This window comes from Neofelis nebulosa, chromosome X, assembly GCF_028018385.1.
Source record: "Neofelis nebulosa isolate mNeoNeb1 chromosome X, mNeoNeb1.pri, whole genome shotgun sequence".
In the NCBI taxonomy this organism is placed as follows: Eukaryota; Metazoa; Chordata; class Mammalia; order Carnivora; family Felidae; genus Neofelis; species Neofelis nebulosa.
Genome location: NC_080800.1, coordinates 38,643,565 through 38,665,972, shown reverse-complemented (window position 1 = coordinate 38,665,972; position 22,408 = coordinate 38,643,565). Strand labels below are relative to the sequence as shown.

The following is a 22,408-nucleotide window of genomic DNA, read 5'->3' as shown; positions in this document are numbered from 1 at the left end:
AGACCTCAGTTATTTGGTTTTGTAAAATGAGGACGAATATAGTACCCGTCTCCCAGGATTGAGAAAATGCAAGTAACGTACTGAATTTAACTGCACAGCAAGAGCTAGTTAAATGTTAGTATTTAATTGTAGTAGTAAAATTTTTGTTCTGCCTCCCCCAGTTCACACCACAGGCAAAACTGGCCCAACCCCCGCGCTTGCAGGATCCGGGGCCGGGCACTGTTGCACACCAGCATGCACAAAAGAGACCCCCAAACGCCGCGGCGTTACTGCAAGCCCCCACCCCAGGCCGGCCAGGGCTCCTCAGGTTACCGCTACGGCCCACACTGACCTGAGATGCCGCCTCCTATCACGACTACGTCGAACATGTGGCCCGCAACACTCGCCTTCTCCCGACTCGCCATGCTCTGATTGAGACTCTCCCGGGGCGTAGGTATAGAAGTGGGTCCGGTCAAGGGCGGGGCGGACCCTTCTACCGACTCTCGGGGGGAGGCCAGGGGCGGAGTCGATTCTTCCACGGACACCCGAGTGGAGCCGGGCACTGGGGGCTGGGCGGATCCTTGTCCCGACGCTCGCGAGGAGTCCGAGCTCGGGACCGGTCCCTGCTGCGAACCTCGCGGGGAGCCGGGCACTGAGGGCTGGGCGGATCCTTGTCCCGACGCTTGGGTGGAGTCCGAGCTCGGGACCTTTCCCTGCTGCGAACCCCGGGGGGAGCCGAGCATTGAGGGCGGGGCGGTCTCTTGCACCGACGCTCCGGAGACGTCAGAATACTGGACAGACCGTTGCAGCGAACCCCGGGGGGAGCCGGGCACTGGGGGCGAGGCGTTCTCTTGCACCCACGCTCCGGAGACGTCGGGGTACGGGACAGATCCTTGCAGCGAACCCGGGGGGGAGCCGAGCACTGGGGGCGAGGCGGTCTCTTGCACCCACGCTCGGTAGAGGTCGAAGTACGGGACAGATCGTTGCAGCAAACCCCGGGGGGAGCTGGGCACTGAGGGCGAGGAGGTCTCTTGCACCCACCCTCCGGGGACGTCGGAGTACGGGACAGATCCTTGCAGCGAACCCGGGGGGGAGCCGAGCACTGGGGGCGAGGCGGTCTCTTGCACCCACGCTCGGTAGAGGTCGAAGTACGGGACAGATCGTTGCAGCAAACCCCGGGGGGAGCCGGGCACTGAGGGCGGGGCGCTCTCTTGCACCCACGCTCGGTAGATGTTAGTGTACAGGACAGATCCTTGCAGCGAACCCCGGGGGGAGCCGGGCACTGAGGGCGGGGCGCTCTCTTGCACCGACGCTGCGGAGACGTCGGAGTACGGGACAGATCCTTGCAGCGAACCCCGGGGGGAGCCGGGCACTGAGGGCGGGGCGCTATCTTGCACCAACGCTCGGAAGACGTCGGAGTACGGGACAGATCTTTGCAGCGAACCCCGGGGGATGCTGAGCACGGAGGACGGGGCGGACCCTTGCAACAACTCTACAGTGGAGTCCGAGAGCTGGGCGGATCCGTCTACTGACACTCGGGGAAAGCCAGCTACTGGGAACCGCAAGGACCCGTGCTGTGACACTAGAGGGGAGTTAGGTGTGGGAGGTTCTTGCACTGAACTCCGGAAGGAGCCTTGCACTGAGGGCGGGGCCAACCTTTGTGCTGACTCTTGGAGAGTGTTACTGGGTGGAGGAGGTGCTGGTGTAGATACCCTGAGGAAGCCGGGTGTCACGGGCGGGTCGGACCCTTGCATCGACTCTGGGGAAGAGTTATTGGTTATAGGAGGTCCTGGTACTGATACTCGGGGGTAGCCGCGCCCTGCGGCCAGGGTGGATTCAGACACCGACACTCGGGTGGAGTCTGAGGGCGGGGCAGGTGCTGGTACCGATTCCCGACCGTTGCTGGCGTCCGGGTCGGATGCTGGGGCGGCCCTCTCGGCGGTGCTCAAGCGGGTAGCAGACTTGGGGATCTGGTGACTCTGGCCGTGGGCGTCAAAGCGCCAGAGGCTTGTGTTAGAGTCCGTGTTGGTCCTCCGGCTAAGACTGAAGTCGAGTTGGGCCGACGCGCTGGACCTGGAGGTGTTCTCGTATCCGGTGTCCGTTGATGCGGACCTGCTCCACGCTTGCCTGGCCAACGAACCGGTCAAGGTCCGCCACTCGGCATGGATGTTCGACCCGGACATGGAAGATGCGGCCGCGCCCGAGATGGAGGCTTGGCTCGGGATCTGGGCAGCGACGCCCTCGGCTCCGGGAGCGCGCTCGGCCCCCCCGCCACCTCGGCCCCCTTGCGAGGCGGGCGAGTTGTGTGCGCTCATGGTGGTGTAGCGCGTGAGGAGGGACGCGGTGTTCTGCCCTCTGTCCCTCCCCTAGGGGCCCGCTCCTTGCCGGTCCCTGCAGTCCCGAACCGGCACTCTCCCGGGCCTGCCCGGGGGTGAGGGGCCCAGCCCACTAGGTGGTGGGGAGACCCGGCGCTACCGCAGCCTGGCCCCGCCTACCTCGCCTGCCCCGAGAGGCGGGCGGCACCACCAAAGGATGGAGCGGTGGGCGCGTGAGAGTTTCGGCCTAGTGCCGTTACTCTCACGCCGTGACTAAAAGTGGACTGGGCCGGGTGGGCTCGGGAAGGGGACTAAGATGGCAGGGTAATGGCCGCGCCCACCCGCGATGGCTCCTTTGTGACGTCACAAGGGGCCAGGGTGAGGTCTGCGCAGCCGCGCGCGGGCCCTCCCTAGGGAGGGGGCGGGGTGAAGTGGGAACTGTTATTTGGGCTTGACTTGGTGACGATTGGTTCTCTGTGGGGTGGTTCAAGCTGAGGTGCTTGACCCAAATCGAAGCGCATAGGCGAGAAAATTAAGAACTCAACTATCACAGATTAAGTGGGACCTGCACTTTAAAAGTGAAGGTGAAGGGCTGGCTAAGGCGCAGAAACAAAAAAAAGAAAACATGTGTTTCCCCATCCTACGGAAAAGAGGGATATTTAGTGCCTATGTTTCACTGTACAATCAGCCTCTTGCTAGTTTTATCCCTTCTTTATATTTACACTTTATCCTCCTAGAGCTGGTTTGGTCATCATTATTAGAACCCTCGAAAATAGATGTAATTATAACATCTAGGGTAGGTGATGAGAACTCCAGGAAGTTAACTAGAATCTGTTAAATATTTTTTTTAAAAATCAGGGGCGCCTGGTGGCTCAGTTGCTTAAGCAACTGACTTCAGGTCAGGTCACGATCTCATAGTTAATGAGTTAGAGCCCCTCGTCAGGCTCTGTGCTGACAGCCCAGACCCTGGAGCCTGCTTCTGATTCTGGGTCTCCCTCTGTCCCTGCCCCTCCCCAACTTGTGCTCTGTCTCTCTCTCAAAAATAAGTAAACGTTAAAAACAAATTTAAAAATAAAAAAAAGAATCTTAAAAAAAAAAAAGAAAAAAAAGAAACATATTTTTTAAAATCCACCCTTGGGTGGCTCAGTCGGTTGACAAGCATCAGCTTCAGTTCAGGTCATGATGCCTGGGTTGGTGCTTTCTGCTGTCAGTGTGACGCCCACTTCAGATCCTCTATCTCCCTCTTTCTCTGCCTCTCCCCCCCCCACTTGTTCTCTCTCTCCCTCTCTAAAAAACACTTAAAAATCTACCTATAACTCTTTCTCTTGTCCACCTCCCAATTCCATATCAATATCTTGTTGAAGAAACTGTGAGGGAATATATCGTCTTTATCAGGCTTTAAAAGCTTTTACTTTCTAGAAAAGTGGTTGAGATTATGACTAAATTGATAACATTTTTATCTTGTTAGACATTGAAGTGAAAAGGAAATAAGAGATATAAAGAATTCAGACCTTTCCTAAATATGATTCCATCCAACTTTCTCCATACCCCTATTGCATTCATTTCTTTTCATTCAAATATTTGATTTCATGCTATGTGCCAGGCACAGGGCAAAGTACTGGGGATACGCGGGCAACACGAGACAGCCGGAGACCTTCATCGAACATACAGTCTGCTAAAAGAGCTATAGTAGAGGATATAGACAACCACACGCTTGATGTGTTCTGATAAATGTTATGTTGGAAAGGTTCCGAGTGACGAGAAAGTGTTACCGTGTCTTGACCACTCTAGAGGTTAACTTTGGGTTTGGGGGTGTAAAAGTTTTCCAGAAAGAGGGAACAATGTGGGCAAGGCCCTGTAGTAGAAAAAAGCATGGTTCGTTGGTGAAGCTGAAAGCCGGACAGTGGCGCTATAGCGAGGGGAGGAAAGGAACATGAGAGACAAAACGGCTGAGGTTAGCTGGGCCAAAGTAAGACTCTTGGTCTGTATTCTAAAATTGGTTTCAATGTTTATTTATTTGTGAGAGACAGAGCATGAGCAGGGAGGGGCAGAGAGAGAGGGAGACACAGGATCCGAAGCAGGCTCCAGGCTCCGAGCTGTCAGCCCAGAGCCTGATGCAGGGCTTGAACTCAGAAACCATGAGATCATGACCTGAGCCAAAGTCGGATGCTTAACCGGCCGAGCCACCCAGGCGTCCCTCTTGGTCTGTATTCTAAGCAATGGAAGCCACTGCATGATTTTAAGCAAAGGGTAATACAACTAGATGGCATTTTGAAAACATCTATCTGCCTACCATGTAAATAACGGGTTGAAGGAGACAAGAGTAGGTACATACGAAGAGTCCAAAGCTTGGGATTTTTCAAAGAAAGCTGTGATGGGGTCTTGGACTAGGGTGGGTGGTGGCACCTGGAGGGCTGTGGACATATTAGAGACATTTACATGTAAAACTGACAGGACTTGGTTGTGGCTAGAATTTGGAAGATCATGAGCCTACTTTTGGACATGATCAGTTTCAAATGACTTTGAGACATCCAGATGAAGGTTATAGGGTAGATAGTTGAACAGAAAACCAGAGACTCAAAGCAGGAGTTAGGCTGTAGATAAAAATGTGGGAGTCTTATTAACAAATAATATGAGGGGCGCCTGGGTGGCTGGCTGGTTCAGTCGGTTGAGCGTTCGACTTCAGGTCAGGTCATGATCTGGCAGTTCATGGGTTCAGCCACCCCCCCCCCCCCCCGGTTCTGTTTTGGCAGCACAGAGCCTGCTTTGATTCTGTGTCTCCCTCTCCCTCTCTCTGCACCCTCCCCACTTGCATGCTCTCTCTCTTTCAAAAGTAAATAAACATTTAAAATAAATAGGGGCCCCGGGGTGACTAAATCGGTTAAGTCCCCTTGGGTCACGATCTCACGGCTCATGAGTTCCAGCCCCGTGTTGGCCTCTGTGCTGACAGCTTGGAGCCTGGAGCATGCATCAGATTCTGTGTCTCCCTCTTTCTCTCTACTCTCCCCCACTTGCACTCTGTCTCTCTCTCTCTCTCTCTCAAAAAAAAAAAAAAAAACATTTAAAAAAATTAAAATAAATAAATAAATAATGAATAGGATAGGTGAATGGAAATATGGAGATTTCCTCTTTCCATTTTATTTGTTTGTATTGTATATTTTGAATATCTTTTGTAAAAAACCCCAAAAGTTGTTTTGAAATAGATAAATAAAGGAACGATTTCAACATACCCTACAAGTATTGTTTCCTCCCTTGTCGGACCTTGGGCAAATTACTTAACTTCTCTGTGCCTGTCTCCTCAAATATAGAATGTCATAAGTTGTATCTGTCAGGGTTCCAGCAGGAAAACAGCAAACTCTTATTCAATCATTTGAAGAGAAGGGGCGCCTGGGTGGCTCAGTTGGTTGAGCGTCCTACTTTGGCTCAGGTCATGATCTCGCGGTCTGTGAGTTCGAGCCCTGCGTCGGGCTCCGTGCTGACAGCTCAGAACCTGGAGCCTGCTTCGGATTCTGTGTCTCCCTCTCTCTCTGCCCCTCCCCTCATGCTCTGTCTCTCTCTCTCTCTCTCTCTGTCAAAAATAAATAAAAACATTAAAAAAATTAAATCATTTGAAAAGAGTATCATAGAGGAAATATTTTAAAAGGTGTGGGCAAGATGAAGAGAAACCACACGGAATCATAGTGTACCTCCCGGCTGGTGACAGCAAGAAGGCTGATCACCGTGAAGGGGTAAAGAGAGAGAACAGTTCTCAGAACCCGGTGACAGAGGTGTTTGGTCAAGGCTGCCTGACACACAAGCTGTGGCCTTTAGTTCAGGGAGACATCCAGCCCAAAGGAAACTCACAGAGTTTCCAGGACAAATAATACCCAGCCTTCCTCACCTGCTTCCCCCTCACCTCCCCCTATTCCTCTCCATTGACCTACCCCAACTAGAATGTAGAAGGCAAGGGATCCTGTTCATGCAGTCCTTGCCAGTTGGCCGTCAGGGGACAGAACACGCTAGAGAAGAGTGGTTAGTGCCCATGGAAGGGCCAAGGGAAGATATCCAGTATCGTCTTACTGAGGGTTCAACAAGCAAATACAAAATACTTAGCTAATTACACAATATATACTCACACTTTAATTTCTAAAAACCGCATTATATTCATGTCATGGACTGTAGTTTACTGAACTGTTATCCTCTCATATGAAGTGTGTAGAACTTTCCAGCTTTTTAATATAATACGTAACATGGGGATGAATATTGTTCTACATAAAATATTGTACATGTATTTTTACGATTTCCTTGAGATAGAATCTTAAAACTAAAATTATGGGGTAAATTTAAAAGGTCTTTGATTGAAGTTACCAAATGACCTGCCCAAGAGATCATACAAACTTATACCTCAACAATGTCTATGAATGGCTGTCTAAGGCCCTGGAATGTGGACAAAGCTCTTGCTTAAGTAGGCTCCATTCCCAACATGGGGCTTGAACTCATGACCCTGAGATCAAGAGTCAGATGCTTTACCGACTGAGCTAGCCAGGCTCCCTCTGCAGTTCTAATTCTATTTTTCACTGCTTCTATTGCAGATATTGACAATGCTATTTCAGTTTAGGATTTTTTTTAACTTTAAATTAAAAAAAATGTTTTTTAACGTTTATTTATTTTTTGAGAGACAGAGACAGAGCATGAGCTGGGGAGGGGACAGAGAGACGGGGGGAGTCACAGATTCTGAAGCAGGCTCCAGGCTCCAAGCTATCAGCACAGAGCCCAACGTGGGGCCTGAACCCATGAACCACGAGATTGTGACCTGAGCCGAAGTTGGACGCTTAACCGACTGAGCCACCCAGGCGCCCCTTTTAACTTAAAAAAATTTTTTTAATGTTTATTTATTTTATTTTTGAGAGAGAAAGTGTGAGTCAAGGAGGGGCAGAGAGAGAGGGAGACAGGGAATCCCAAGCGGGCAGCACAGAGCCCAATGCAGGGCTCAAACCCACGAGCCATGCTTTTATGACTTGAGCTAAAATCAGTTGCCTAAGCGACTGAGCCACCCAGGTGCCCCTAACTTTAAATTTTTCTTGTATGCAACTCACTTTTCATTGATGCCATGTATATCTTGCTGTATTTTCTCCTTATGACGTCCTAATTTTGTGCCACAGAGATCTAGTTTTATGCATTTTCTGAGGATATCTACTGATTGTGACAATGCTCTTCTTGGCAGACACACATCGCGCTCTCATTCATTGCTAGCTCAAGCACACAATGGTACAACCCTTGTGGAGAGGAATGTGGTAATATCTAACAAAGTCACATATGCATTCAACCTTTGACCCCGCATTCCTGCCTCCAGGAATTTATTCTAATGATACACCTCCACAAACAGGTCAAACATTCACAGGGCTATTTATTGTGAACTTATTTTTTTTTTATTGTTTATTTTTTAAATTCATTTTGGAGAGAGAGAGACAGAGCACGAGCTGGGGAGAGGAGCAGAGGAGAGAGAGAAAATCTTAAGCAAGCGCCACACTCAACCGGGAGTCTGATGCCAGGCTCAGTCATGACCCGAACTGAAATCAAGATGGGATGTTCAATTGACTGAGCCACCCAGACGCCCCTTGAACTTATTTTTACTATTTATTTAATTTATTTATTATTTATTTATTTACTTTTAAACTCAAGTTAGTTAACATATAGTGTAATATAACATATAGTGTAATAATGATTTCAGGAATAGAATTCAGCGATTCATCACTTACATATAACACCCAGTGCTCATCCCAACAAGTGCCCTCCTTAATGCCATTCACCCTTTTAGCCCATCCCTCTACCCAACACCCCTCCAGCAATCCCCAGTTTGTTCTCTGTATTTAAGAGTTCCTTATGGTTTTGCCTCCCTCTGTTTTTAATCTTATTTTTCCTTCCTTCCCCCTATGTTCATCTGTTTTGTTTCTTAAATTCCACATATTAGTGAAATCATGTGATATTTGTCTTTCTCTGACCTATTTTGCTCAGCATAATACAGTCTAGTTCCATCCACCTTGTTCACCTTGTTGCAGATGGCAAGATTTCAGTCTTCTTTTATCACCAAGTAATATTCCACTGTATATACACCACATCTTCTTTATCTATTTGTTAATCAATTGAACTTATATTTAATAGAACAATTCAAAACAATTTCCATGCCCATCGATGGGAAACTGGTTGCATAATCTTTGATTATGTCTACATAGTGGACAGGTCATAAAAGTGAAACACTATGCAGCTATTAAAAAAAAGATATGAGTGATTTTCAAGATATATATCTTTATATATGATATATGTGTGTGTGTCTGGTGTATATATATATATGTATATATTATATGTGTGTGTGTTAGTACATTCATGTAAGAAAGATATGTACCTTTATTTGCAAAGGAAAACATAGGTAAGATAAATCATAAATGGAGAAACAAGGGCGCCTGGGTGGCTCAGTTCATTAAGCATCCAACTTTGGCTCAGGTCATGATTTCGCGGTTTGTGACTTCGAGACCCGCATCTGGCTCTGTGATGACAGCTTGGAGCCTGGAGCCTGTTTCGGATTCTGTGTCTCCCTCTCTCTGCCCTTCCTCTGCTCGTGCTCTGTCTGTCTGTCTGTCTCTCTCTCTGAAAAATAAATGAACAAAATAAAAAAAAGAATGCTATATAGCTGTATATATATAAAAAAAAAGAAACAAAAAAATGGAGAAATGTATGACGATGTAATGGAGGGGATAGGGATGGGAGTGAGATTTCTGAGTTTTTTGTTTGAAAATAGTACAATTCCCATTACGGATTTTCATGGGCTCAACTAAACCTTCAGACTCATAAAACTGCCATGGGCCACATTTGGCATCCGTCTGCTCAGAGAGGTACAGATTGCCAGCAGGGCAGAACGTTCTTTCACGGGACACCTTGCAGTAGCAGACAGATCAGATCAGTCCAGATAGCAGACAGTCGGTCCCCCAAGTGGTTGTTCAGGGACAAGGGAAGAAGTGTCACATCAGGCAATATGGAACCTAGCTTGGAGTAGCAGCCATATGCCCCATAGGAGCCAATAACTTATTCACAGTCACAGTATCCAGGGTCCCTCATCTAGGACATATCCAACAGTGACAGTCACCACACCTAGAGAAGCCCAGAATGATGTTATTTGTATCACGTGTCTATAGTTGATTTATAATTTCTACCCGTCTAGATGCTCTTTACCAACCAGAGGGCACCCATGTTTGCTGTAAGTAATGTTGCTTAATCAAACTGGAGCCATTAGAGCATCAAAAGAATTATGGAAAAGATTAATGAAAATGCATTAGGCCACTGTGTTGTGACAATATAAATTAACAAAATATTGGGAGAAAGGAGCTTAAAAAAGGAAAGTTATTCTTTACAGAAACTATCAGGCAGTAACTATAGAATATTTATTGTTAAAACACACCATTTCAACTCTTACAGTAATTGGTTCAAGCAAGGATCTCAGCAGATGCTAAAAACCTTGAGTGAAAGATTATTAGGAAACAGGTTACTCACATGGTCTCCAAGTATTACCCCACAGATAATTTTATTAATTATAAAGGAAAAACATTCCTTTGCAGTTAAGACATCCAGTCGTTATCACTTTAACCAAATGACCAAACTTAAGATCACCAATTATCAATAATCTAATACAAAGGCGCTGGCTGGCTCAATCAGAAGAGCATGTGACTCTTGAACTTGGGGATGTGAGTTCGAGCCCCATGTTGGGTGTAGAGCTTACTTAAAAAAAGGATCTAATATAAAATGTCCTTTGATGTGATGTAGTTACATACACAATCTCACGTGTGCAATATTCTTACTAAAAATGCCTAACTTGAATCCAATCATGAGGCAAAAATCACACAAATCCAGATACAGGACATTTTACAAAACAGCTGGCCTGGATCCTTTAAAAAAAAAAAAAAAAGTCAATGTTGGAAAGAAATTAAAAGGTGGGGCACCTGGGTGGCTCATTCAGTTGAGCATTTGACTTCGGCTCAGGTCATGATGTCACAGTTCGTGAGTTCAAGCCCTGTGTCAGGCTCTGTGCTGACAGCTCACAGCCTGGAGCCTGCTTCTCATTCTGTCTCCTTCGCTCTCTGCCCCTCCCCAGCATGTTCTCTTTCTCTCTCTCTCTCAAAAATACATAAACATTAAAAAAAAAAAAAAAGAAAGAAAAGGCAAGTGCCCTTTCAAGATGAAGAGAATAAAAAGACATAAAGACCAAACACTGTGAGAAACCTGATTGGATTCTGGATTGGAAAATAAAAAAAAATCTATAGACGTTGTGACAATTGAGAAGATTCAATGAACTATATATTTGATGATGTTACTCATTAGTGTTAATCATACTGGATGTGATAATGGTACTGTGGTTTTGCAGGAGAACGTTCTTACTTTTAGGTGAATATCATGAGTGTTTCAACTTGTTTTCAAATAATTGAGAAAAAAACCTCAAATACTGAAAACGTGTGAAAGTGTGGTAATATGCACAACAATTGGTGAATCTAGTGAAGGGTGTATTAGTGTTGATGAAAATATGCTTTTAAATTTTCTGTAGGTTTGAAAAATATTGTGTTGGGGAGAAAAGAGTTCAAAGGAAAAATTATTTTGAGCCAAAAATTCTTTACCAAGGGAAGTTATTAAGCATTATGAAGGCAAAGGAAATTCATTAAATAAGCAAAAAAGAAAGCTTATTACCTCTCTTTCTGAAAGTATATATTTTTTTAGTATGCATTCCAGAAAAATAAGGCTGAAAAGTGAGAAAGAGGGCTATCCCATGGCAAGGACCTAACTGGAAATCCAGTAAAATATCAGGGACCACAGGTTGGCCATCCAGAAAGCAAACAGACCAAGTTAGGATTGAGTAGGTGTTAGGACTACAGTGGATTCCAAATGAGATATAGAACAAGTGAATTGGAATGCATTAGAAGTACATAAATAATACCTAATATTGGGGTACCCGGGTGGCTCATCAGTTGAGTGTCTGGCTCTTGATTTTGGCTCAGGTTATGATCCCAGGGTCATGGGATTGAGCCCCACATCAGGGCTTCCTGCTGAGCATGGTGCCTGCTTAAGATCCTCTCTCTTTCTGCCTCTGCCCCTCTTCCCCACTTGTGGTCTCTCTCTTTCTCTCAAATAAAATAAAATAAAATAAAATAAAATAAAATAAAATGAAATAAAATAAAATAAGGGGCATCTGTGTGACTCAGTATGTTAAGTGTCTGACTCTTGATTTCGACTCAGGTCATTATCTCACAGTTCCTGAGATCAAGCCCCAGATAAAGCTCCAAGCTATCAGCATAGAGCCTGCTTGGGATTCTCTTTCTTTCCCTCTCTCTCTGTCTCAGCCTCTGTCTCTCTCTCTCTCTCAATAAATAAACTTTAAAATAAAATAAAATAATTTAAAAAAGAAAGCCTATTGTTATCCTCTCAATTAAAGGCAGAAACAAAGAAAAACATGGCATTATTGAGCAATTTGTTGCATTTAAGTAAAGCAAATCCAGGGACACCTGGATGGCTCAGTCGGTTAAGCATCCGACTTCAGCTCAGGTCATGATCTCATGGTCAGTAAGTTCGAGCCCCTTGTTGGGCTCTGTGCTGACAGCTCAGAGTCTGGAGCCTGCTTCGGATTCTGTCTCCCTCTCTTTCTCTGCCCCTACCCCGCTCACGCTCTGTTCTCTCGGTCTCTCAAAAATGAATATACGTTAAAAAAAATTTTTTTAAGGAAAGCAAATACATTTGATCTTGACAGTAGGAAAATTCTTCTTTGCTTAACATGAGGATCATGACCATAGAACCAGAAAGAAGGAAACTATATAATTATGCCACATAAGTCAGTTCTACAATTGACTTCTTATTATATAAATATTTTATTGATTCTTCTACTCTTAGAATACTTAGTTATGGTTGCAGAGAACAATACAAATGTTATCAATCTGGACAATAAAAAATAAAGGAACAGCTGATGGATGATGAGGAGGAAGCAGTAGAGAAAAATGTAAAAGGGTCACAATACATACCAAGTGTCCAAAGATACTGTAAAAAATTGGTAGAAACTGAAATAAGGAGTTAAGTATATTATTGAAAGATATAATGGAGGAAGTAAATTAATGAGCCAACAACCAAAAAGGGGAGTGAGGAGAGAATGTGGGAGCGGTGTAACTGAATGAAATCCTCACCTAAAATACAAGCAAGTCAATAGACAGTGTCTAAAGTAGACAAATGAGGGTGCCTGGCTGGCTCATTCGGGAGAGCATGAGATTCTTGATCTCAGGATTGTGAGCTCGAGCCCCATGTTTGTTGGGGAGATCACTTTTTAAAAACGTAATAAAAATCTTAAAACCAATAAAGTGGACAAAAGAAGAAATAGTGCCGTGAGCTGGGATTATGGGGAAAAAAGCGTCCCCATATCGCTGATAGAAGTAGGAATCTCAGTAGTCTATTTGAAGGCAATACATATTAAAAACCTTAAAAATACGGATAGTCTTTCACTTAGTAATTCTACTTGAGCGAATTATCCTGAGGAAATAATTATAAGAGATTTACCTATAAGCATGTTCATTGTTAATACAAGTGCTACATTGAGAGGAACAAATAAAGGAGATTTGTTACATACATTTTGGCTTACCCATAAAACGTATGATTATAACCATTAAAAATAATGATGTATATTTCATTCAGGGGGTAATCACAGCTATTTTTTTTTTTCATTGAGTCATTTAAGAAATAATTATCAAGCATTCATTAAGTGTTAGGCACTGTTCTTGATGTTATGGATATATCAGGGGGCAGAACCGATAATGTCTCTGCCCTCGTAGAGCTCATTTTTATTTTTTTACTGTTTATTTATTTGGCGGGGGGGCAGCGGATGGGCAGACAGAAAGGGAGACACAGAATCTGAAGCCGGCTCGGGGCGAAGAGATGTCAGCACGGAGCCCAGTGCAGGGCTTCAACTCACAGACCTCTCGAGATCGTGACCTGAACTGAAGTCAGAGGCTTAACCGACTGGGCCACCCAGGCGTCCCTACCCTCATAGGGCTTAGATTCTAATGGGGTTGGAGAAGACAGGTAAAGAAGAGGAAACAATAAATATATAAATAAATAAATAATAAATAAATAAATAACTATATAGCATGTCAGGTGGTAAAAGTGCTTTGAAGAAAAATCAAGCAGAGCAAGGGGAAGAACCGTAGGGTAGGGATTAACATTTTGTATAAGGTGAGCAGGGAAGGCTTCTTCAGTCTGGTGACATTGGTATATCCATGTCAACACATTGAGGGGCAGAGCCAAGAAGATATCTGGGGAAGAGCACGCCAGGCAAAAGAACAGCTAGTACACACACCTCAATCTAGAAATATGCTTCATTTGTTTGAGGAACAGCGAGGAGACGGGCAATGGTGGCGTGGAGTGAGTGATGCGGGGAATAGTGGGAGACGAGTGTGGTTCAGGAGTGGACAGATGTTGTAGGCCCTTGTAGACTATGTTAGGAACTTTTTTAAAAAAGACTTATATTTTATTTTATCTTATTTTGTTTACGTTTGTTTATTTTATTTTATTTTATTTTATTTTATTTTATTTTATTTTTGATATATATAGAGAGAGCCTGCATGTAAGCTGGGGAGGGGGCAGAGAGAGGGACACAGAGGATCCGAAGCGGACTCCATGCTGACAGGGGACAGCCCTATATGGGGCTTAAACCCACGAACTGCTAGATCATGATCTGAGCTGGAGTTGGGCGCTTAACCAACTGAGCCACCCAGGCGCTCCTATTTATTTTTGAAAGAGAGCGAGAGCATGAGTGGGGGAGGGGGCAGAGAAAGAGAGGGACAGAGGATCTGTGCTGAAACCCGACGGGGTGGGGCTCAAATTCACAAACTGAGATCGTGACCTGAGCTGAAGTTGGATGCTTAACTGACTGAGCCACTCAGGTGCCTCTAGGCTAAGGATTTTGGATTAATTTTTTCTGAGTGGTGGGAAACCATTCAAAGTTTTGAGGAAGGGAGTAAAATGATCTTTCAGTCTAGAAGGATAAAAGTAGCTGACCTGTTCGAAGGTAAAAGGGTGCCCCCCACTCCCTCAAACCACCAGAGCCAGCCAACTCTTTCAAGGAGGGCCCCAGCCGGAAAGAGGAGGCACCCAAATTAGGATAATTTGAAGAAAAGTTAGTAACCAGAATATATGCTGAACTGGGAAGGGCCAGAAAGACTTGGAGTCTGGAAAGATAAAGCCATATGTAAAGGACTATCTCAAGAGGAGCAGTGAGAGACACAAGTAATCCCTGAAGAGCTTACAGGGAAGAAACAATGGGTTAAGTACCCCAAACTTTCCCTTTTCCCTGTTATCTCCCCATTGGATGAACTCAACAAGAAGCCAGAGCACATGGGAGTCCGTTACCGCCCATAGAAGACAGCCTTTCATGGCAGAAAGCTGTGTGCAAGAGAGGTAAGTAGATCTAGAGGGGTAACTGGAAAGTATTCAGCACTGGTAGCCTTTTAATGAAAGCAATACTATGAATCAGATACCTTGTTTTTCACAACAAAACATCAGCCTTGTCATTTTCAGGCCTAGTAATCAGAATTCAGGGCGCTTTTTTTAATAAAAACTTTTTTTATTTTAAGTGTATATATTTATTTTGAGACACAGAGAGAGCAAGCAGGGGAGGGACAGAGACAGAAGGAGAGAATCCCAAGCAGGCTCAGTGGGGAACCTGATGCAGGGCTCACACTCACGAACTGTGAGACCATGACCTGAGCTGAAACCCAGAGTCGAATGCTTAACAGACTGAGCCACCCAGGTGCTCCTGGCTCTTTCTTTTTTTTTTTCCCTCAAAGTACAGTTAACACACAATGTCACCTTAGTTTGAGGTGTACAAAATTTATGGCCCTTTTATTTTTAAATTATTTTTTAATAAAGTCATGATAAGGATCAAATGACTTTTAAAAAATATTTTATTCTTAAGTAATCCCTACACCTGATGTGGTCCTCAAATTTACAACCCCAAGATCAAGAGTCACATGCTCTACCGACTGAGCCAGCCAGGCGCCCTTTATAGCTCTTTTAATAAATATATTTTAACTTGCTAACAACCTCAGTATCTGATTGTTTGCCACTCATCCACTATAAACGGTCTTAGCTGCCAAAACCAACATTTTGAGATGTGACCGAGTGGTGTCTTCTAGAATTGAAGGTTAGCAAATTCTCCAGGAATCTGCTGTCTGAAGTGTTTCTTGATGTGTTCTTTCAGAAATGGCAATTTGAATGTGAGAAAGGGTAACCAAGGGGACAGGAGTCTGCTCCTTGGTGAGTTGCAGATCAGTGGAGTTGTTGCACAAAAGAAACTTTATTTGCATCGTGGGGAATAACTTCCAAAGCCTTGCCTCTCTGAGCAAGGGTGAATGGGTTCCTTTTATTTAGGGTTAAGGTTAGAAAGGGGAGCTTTGTCATCTTTAGCAGAGGAGGGCATAAGGTTGTGCATGTGCCTTAAGGAAACATGCCTACCCATATATTGTATACAATGTAAATGAGGCTTGTGCGCCTTCTTGGGGGAGATTTAGTATTATAATGGGTTAAAGGTAACTGTCACTCATTGCGTGGGTTTAGCTCAAACTAGTCAGGGTGCTTTGGGCCAGCAGAGCTTGTCCTACAGGCAGGCATTATCACTTGAGGGGTAGTATCATTGTCCATCATGGGATGCTATGTGCCCACGATTCGCCTGAGTTAAGAGAGAAGCTGGAAAGAAGGGCTTAAAGGAAAAATGGGGGACAAAGGTCTGTGGGTACAAGCAGCTGAGCAGTAGAGGTCAGGTCTTGGGGCCTAGCTGGTGACAAAAGGTTCTCTCACACCGAACTCTTGGGAAAGTGGATTGGTACAAACGTAGTAGAAAAACAATTTGGTGATGCGTATCAGAAGCCTTCATAATATTCACTCCTACTCATGGAAATGTTCTATTTCTGCGACTCGTTCATAAAAATATAAACCCAGACGAAAGATTTCTGTATAAAGTCTGTAGTTCAATCATTTTTATAATAACCCCTTGCAAAAATGAATCCCTACAGCTCAGAACAACTGAACAGAGCAACAATAAGGCAATGGATAGGAATATGTTACAAATATGCCGTTGGACATCATGCAGCCGTCAAAAATTATGTTTGCAAGGGATTTTTTCATGGCATGAGAAAATTATTACGATACAAGATGGAAGGAAAAAAGCATGATAAAAATTTCAGTGGCAAGTGGTCTCAATTGTGTAAGACAAAATATATAGGATCATCACGGAAACAATAAAAAAATTTTAAGGTTTTATTTTGAAATAATTACAGACTCACAGACAGTTGCAAGAACAGTAGAGAAAGGTCCTATGTGACCGTTCACATAGCTTCTCCCAACAGTAACATCTTACAAAACCACAATACATTATCAAAACCAGGAAATGTACTTACCATGCTCACCAGCATCACCAAAGTTATCTCTGAATAATAGTCCATATAAGCCACTAGCGATTATACTTCATTTATATACATATCACTGTTGAAATGCCGACACTTCAACTTATAAAATATTGTTATTTGGTAAAATGCAAGTAAGAGCTGGAATCTAGTTAATTGCATTGCCGTTATCAATTTCCTGGTTTGGCTCTCCACCTCCCCAGCTCTCCCAACACACACACATTGTATGCATCAGCAAGAGAGACCCAATGTTTCATAATTTTTTTACTATGCTGCTTTTTGGCCTGAATTCTCTCTCTACATGAATTTTTGCTGGTATGTTCTCTGTTCATTTGTTAAAACAGCAACAACAAGCTCAAAATGGAGCCATTTGCCCCCAACGACGGCATACCAAGACTTAATTACAGCTTCAACTCTCTCAGGAATGTGACCTTGTAACAGTCGATCTGAAATTCTCTGATTGGCACTAGGAAGGTAATCTGCATGGCAAAAACCCTGCTGGTCCCTTCCCCCCCCGGCAAAAGAGGTCCTGGCCTGAAATAACCCTTTCTTCTCTTTTGTTAATAACTTTTTTGCCCGACCCTTCTTCCCCTAAGAGGCTTCCATTTTGTATAATTCCTCCACTTGCTAGGTGGACTGCTGCCAGATTCACGAAACACTTAAGAAAGCCAAGGAAATGTTCCAAGTTTACTTGGTTGAATTTTGTTTTCCAGTGAATTTGGGGTCAGCAACGGCAATTAGAAGCTAACTTCCACTGGCATTCGGGAACAAGAAACGGGCGAGGTGCCCCCGAAAACTCTTGAGTTCACTGTCTTTCTGGCCGTTTCAAGGGCTCTGGTAAGTTCCTCTCGGTTGAGCTTAGGTCTTGTATTGCGTTCAACCTCCCGATTTAATTGGCTTTCCTTAAAAGGGCAGGTCAGCTTGACCTGGCAGATGGTCCTGCCCAGGAGCCGAGCTGAGCCGGCAGTAATGCCCCCGCGCCCAACCTGGCTGGCAGACGGTTGGGTCTGCGTGGAGCCATGCCTCTGGCTTTTCAGACTGCAATTCCCCGGGTGGGAAACCCCATGCCCTAGCCCCAGCCCCGTCTCTGGATTCCACGTTGGGAACTGCTGACAGTTTAGTCTGCGGTTCTCCATTTGTTTGGAATTGGCCTGCAGTCCCCGTTCCTCGGGGTTTGCGGGTCCAAGCCCTTTTCCCCAATCCAAGATTCCTCGGGATTGGTGGTGGTGCATAGAGGGCCTTCTTGTGGCCGGGAGGCAGTAACACCTCTTAGTTAACTGCTGATACATGGAGGTGTACGTGTTTGTCTGTCTTGCTTTGTGTAGATAAAGGTTATTGCTAAGTGGGTATCTCGGGAGCCAGAAAGAAACCCCAGCCCTTTGGTTTGTCCCGTGGACACAGTATGAACAAAGCTTTTAGAATCGTTACATGTAAGGGAGTTGTGTTTGAGTGTTATTCGAGTCCAGCTACCCGGGAAGAAGATACTCTGGAGAATGAACCGTTTTTACGAGCTTATATGCTTTTTCACATTTTGTAAAAAAGCCAGATTATAGATTAGTGTACAGACAGGAATCACGGAGTTTCACATCAAGGAATGCAGGGGCTAGGAGCACTGATCGGTGTCTCAAGGACAAGGTGGTTTCCTTTAGGCAACGCATTCACAAAGCAGGTGCGCATCAGGCTCTGGTTTAAACCAAGTTTACATACAATCATGCCGACCTAGAAGGAAACCTAAGATGGCTTACCTAGAAGGAAACCTAAGATGGCTTTCCTTCTAGCTCAGGCCGGTAAAGACTAGTTTTCTCTCTACAGTCCCCAGATTGCCCCTGGGAACTGTGGGGGCAGCTGCAACCCTCATTCTTTGCAACCTCATTCTTTCAGCCCTTCCTGCACCCACCCCCCCCACCTCAGATTATTTCTGTGGCTTTAGGAAACCAGAGGCCTAGCCAAAGGAAATGGATCCTTTATATCCAGAGAGGTGAGCATGCGACCTTCCAGCATACCTGCTTATTTTATTTTACTTTTTAATTTTTAATTTTTTACTTGCTTATTTTATACATAAGAACTATAGTCCTGGAAGGTGCGGAGATTTACCAAGCTGGCAAAATTTTACTAAAAATGGCTGGAAATTACAAGGGTCATTATGAGGAATGTTCCAAATAGATAAAATCATTTAAAAAGTGCACTTAAGGGGCGCCTAGGTGGCTCAGTCAGTTGAGCATCTGATTTAGACTCAGGTCAGCATCTCGCGTTTCCTGAGTTCTAGTCCAGCTTCAAGCGCTGGGCTGACAGCGTGGAGCCTGGAACCGGCTTCAAGTTCTGGATCTCTCTCTCTCTGTCCCTTCCCCACTCATGCTCTGTCTCTCTATCTCTCAAAAATAAATAAATAAGGGGCGCCTGGGTGGCGCAGTCGGTTAAGCGTCCGACTTCAGCCAGGTCACGATCTCGCGGTCCGTGAGTTCGAGCCCCGCGTCGGGCTCTGGGCCGATGGCTCGGAGCCTGGAGCCTGTTTCCGATTCTGTGTCTCCCTCTCTCTCTGCCCCTCCCCCGTTCATGCTCTGTCTCTCTCTGTCCCAAAAATAAATAAAAAATAAATAAATAAATAAATAAATAAGCATGAAAAAATAAAATAAAAAGTGCACTTAAAAACACGGGCTCCCAAATGAAACAAACAGGATAATATTTTTTAAACCTATTTTAACTAGTATGCAGAAGCCTACAACAGGTTTTGAAATTCCAAAATAGCTTCATTGAGTGATTCATTGCAAAAGGCTAATTAAAGAGATAAAAGGTACCTAAAGCAAAAGTTATGAGCCAATTCTTTAGGGAAATGGACACAACTATCCTGTCCTGCCAGTGACTCTCTGTAAGGCCAACGGTGTGGCTCCAGAAGTTCAGAACTTCACTTACCCTTTTGCCAGTTTCCCCAAACCTCCCTATTCTGAAAATGCTTGAAAAAGGCAGGACTTTGGAAACAGAATTGACCCGCACTTACTTAATCTGTGTCTTTGTGATACAAACTGTCTATCCTCATCTTCTCAAGGAGCAGGAGCCATTCTCTGAAATGTAAGCTTTAGGGAGAAGTTTCTCAGAAGGAAAAAAAAAAAAAAAAAAAAGAGGCAGGTATTTGGAAATTAGGCCTATAGTGTCCTCTCCACAAATACTGGTAAAAACAAGAGCTATTAGATCTTTGCATTTGTGTGTGTGTGTGTGTGTGTGTGTGTGTGTGTGTGTGTGTGTGTTTACCACATACATGTTTTAATATGATGTATTTTTCTATCTCTGGATGGTATAGCTAAATATAATTTGTTAAAGAGCCCTACTCAGTTGGTTTGAAAAGCCAGCATTTGTAAGTCTTGGACATTCTAAAACTTTCATGAAGAAACTAACCCATCCGACTCTTGATTTTGGCTCAGGTCATGATCTCACACTTCTTGGGATCGAGCCCTGCGTGGGGCTCTGCGCGGACAGCGTGGATCCTGCTTGGGATTCTCTTTCTCTTCTCTCAGCGCCCCCCACCCCCCCACCTCTCTCTCAGAAATAAACCAACTGGGGCACCTGGGTGGCTCAGTTGGTTAAGCGTCTGACTTTGACTCAGGTCATGATCCCACGGTTTGTGAGTTCGAGCTCTTTGTCAGGTTTGTGCTGACAGCTCAGAGCCTGGAGCCTGCTTCAGATTGTGTCTCCCTCTCTGTCCCTGCCCCGCTCACGCTCTGTTTCTCTCTCTCTGTCAAAAGATAAATAAACATTAACAAAATTAAAATAAGTAAGTAAACTTGAAAAAAAAAGAAATTAACCTGAATGTTTTTCAAGTTCACATGATCTGGGGATGATCTTTGATAAATAAAAGCTAGTTTAAGTTAGTAGATTTAATTAAAGTAGGCACGTCTTTTTACTAGTCAAATTCATGTTGTCTCTGTCAGAAAATTTGTCAGCAAAAAGAACTTAGAATGATGACTGTTTTGTCTGGTGTCTCATGATGTTTCGTGGGTAATATAAACATAATTATCGGAAGCAAATGATTTAGATGTAAGTGGAATAAGGGCTTACAGATACAATTTTTAGGGATAATTATATTTTATGGGATGTGTACTTAAAAAGAACTTCCTAAATCTTTTTGGTATCTTGAAATTGAAGAGGTTTGCTAAATTAAATTAAATGATGGAAATTTATTGAATATTTAGATCATTTCCAAACAAGATATTAAATACTGAAAATTTAATTACTGAACATAAGTTCATCCACTTTTAGTTTATTACAGGGAAGCTAAAGATTTTTGTATCTCTTAGCAAACATGGTTTGTGCCGTGCTATGGCATTTACCATGAGAAAGCATATGCTTCTAGAAATTATAAAAAGTATTTATAAGTCTGTCAAGCCACCGAATGCTAATACCATTCCTAATTGTTTACTTCTTAGTTTTCACTAGAAATTAAGGTTTCTAAGGGGTTAGAATTCTAATTAATACATGTAATTAAAGCTACTAGAAATAAGGGAAAAATCTTCATACGCAAAGGAAGTAACATGTATTTTCGGTAAAAGAAGTATAAGGAATGGAGATACAATTTTTTGAGGAAGAAAGTGTGTGAAAAAGTAATCTTTGGAAAGGAATTTTATGTGCTCAGGACTAAGGTTGAAATGAATATATGTGTGTGTGTGTGTGTGTGTGTGTGTGTGTGTGTATACACATATATTTTAATGTTTATTTGTTAAAAAATTTTTTAGCATTTATTTATTGTTGAGGGGCGCCTGGATGGCTCAGTCCGTTTAGCATCCGACTTCAGCTCAGGTCATGATCTCACAGTTCCTGAGTTCAAGCTCTGCACTGGGCTCTGTGCTGACAGCTCAGAGCCTGGAGCCTGCTTTGGATTCTGTGTCTCCCTCCCTCTCTGCCCCTCCTCTGCTCACGCTTTGTCTCTCAGAAACCGTGAGATCATGACCTGAGCCAAAGTCAGACACTCAACTGACTGAGCTACACAGACACCCTGAAATGAATATATTTTAATATCAAAAGTGAAAGAGAACTTCAACTACCTGCATTTGGACCTCAAGCTTTTTTGTTAAGTTCTTTCCCCTTATCACTTAATTCAGGCAAAAGACTCTTTGGGCAAAGTACCCCCTGCTGGGAACCGAAACTACCCCCTTAAGCAATGCGGACTGCCCTGAGCCATCAAGAGCCAGCTCTTGACAGTGTTGATCTGACCTTTGCTGCCCACCTGCCTGTACCCCCCGACCTTTGTCCCACTTTTTCCTTCTATAAACTGAGAAGTTTCAGCACTTTGGAGACAGGATTTGAGACACTAGTCCGCTGTCTGCCCGGCGTTGGTCCCACTGAAATAAATTCCTTTCTTGTTTCACCTCCACTCGGTTTCTCTGCCTTTGGGTTTTGTCAGCAGCGAGAGGCCGAACCTGATCTGTTTGGGACCCCCGGAGCCAGTCCTCTTGCACCACTCTGCCCTGGCTGCGAAAGTAAGCTGGTGCAAAATTAGAATTTGGTCTTCTCTGTTTAAAGGATCATTTTTTTGACCGTTGGTCTACTTTTGATAACCGATGGTGAAAGTTCCTTTATTTTTAAAGTAATCTACCCAGAAATCAAAAGAGTCCCCATTTTATCTTCCATGGGGAAGATATCGCCACAGCTCATGGCGGCTCGTGGGTT

At 44.3% G+C, this 22,408-nt stretch overlaps 1 protein-coding gene and 1 long non-coding RNA gene across 2 annotated transcripts in view; one reads left to right on the top strand and one right to left on the bottom strand.

Moving 5' to 3' along the window:
• The window catches only part of MAOA (monoamine oxidase A), a 73,078-nt gene extending 70,551 nt beyond the window's left edge, over positions 1-2,527 (bottom strand). Inside the window, exon 1 of the mRNA XM_058714821.1 lies at positions 332-2,527. Coding sequence (XP_058570804.1) covers positions 332-2,294 — 1,963 coding nt within the window. The 5' untranslated portion in view covers positions 2,295-2,527. The remainder of the gene's footprint in view (positions 1-331) is intronic.
• A 14,835-nt stretch (positions 2,528-17,362) lies between these two features.
• The window catches only part of LOC131501917 (uncharacterized), a 144,668-nt gene continuing 139,622 nt past the window's right edge, over positions 17,363-22,408 (top strand). Inside the window, exon 1 of the long non-coding RNA XR_009256927.1 lies at positions 17,363-17,587. This is a non-coding gene — a long non-coding RNA (uncharacterized LOC131501917). The remainder of the gene's footprint in view (positions 17,588-22,408) is intronic.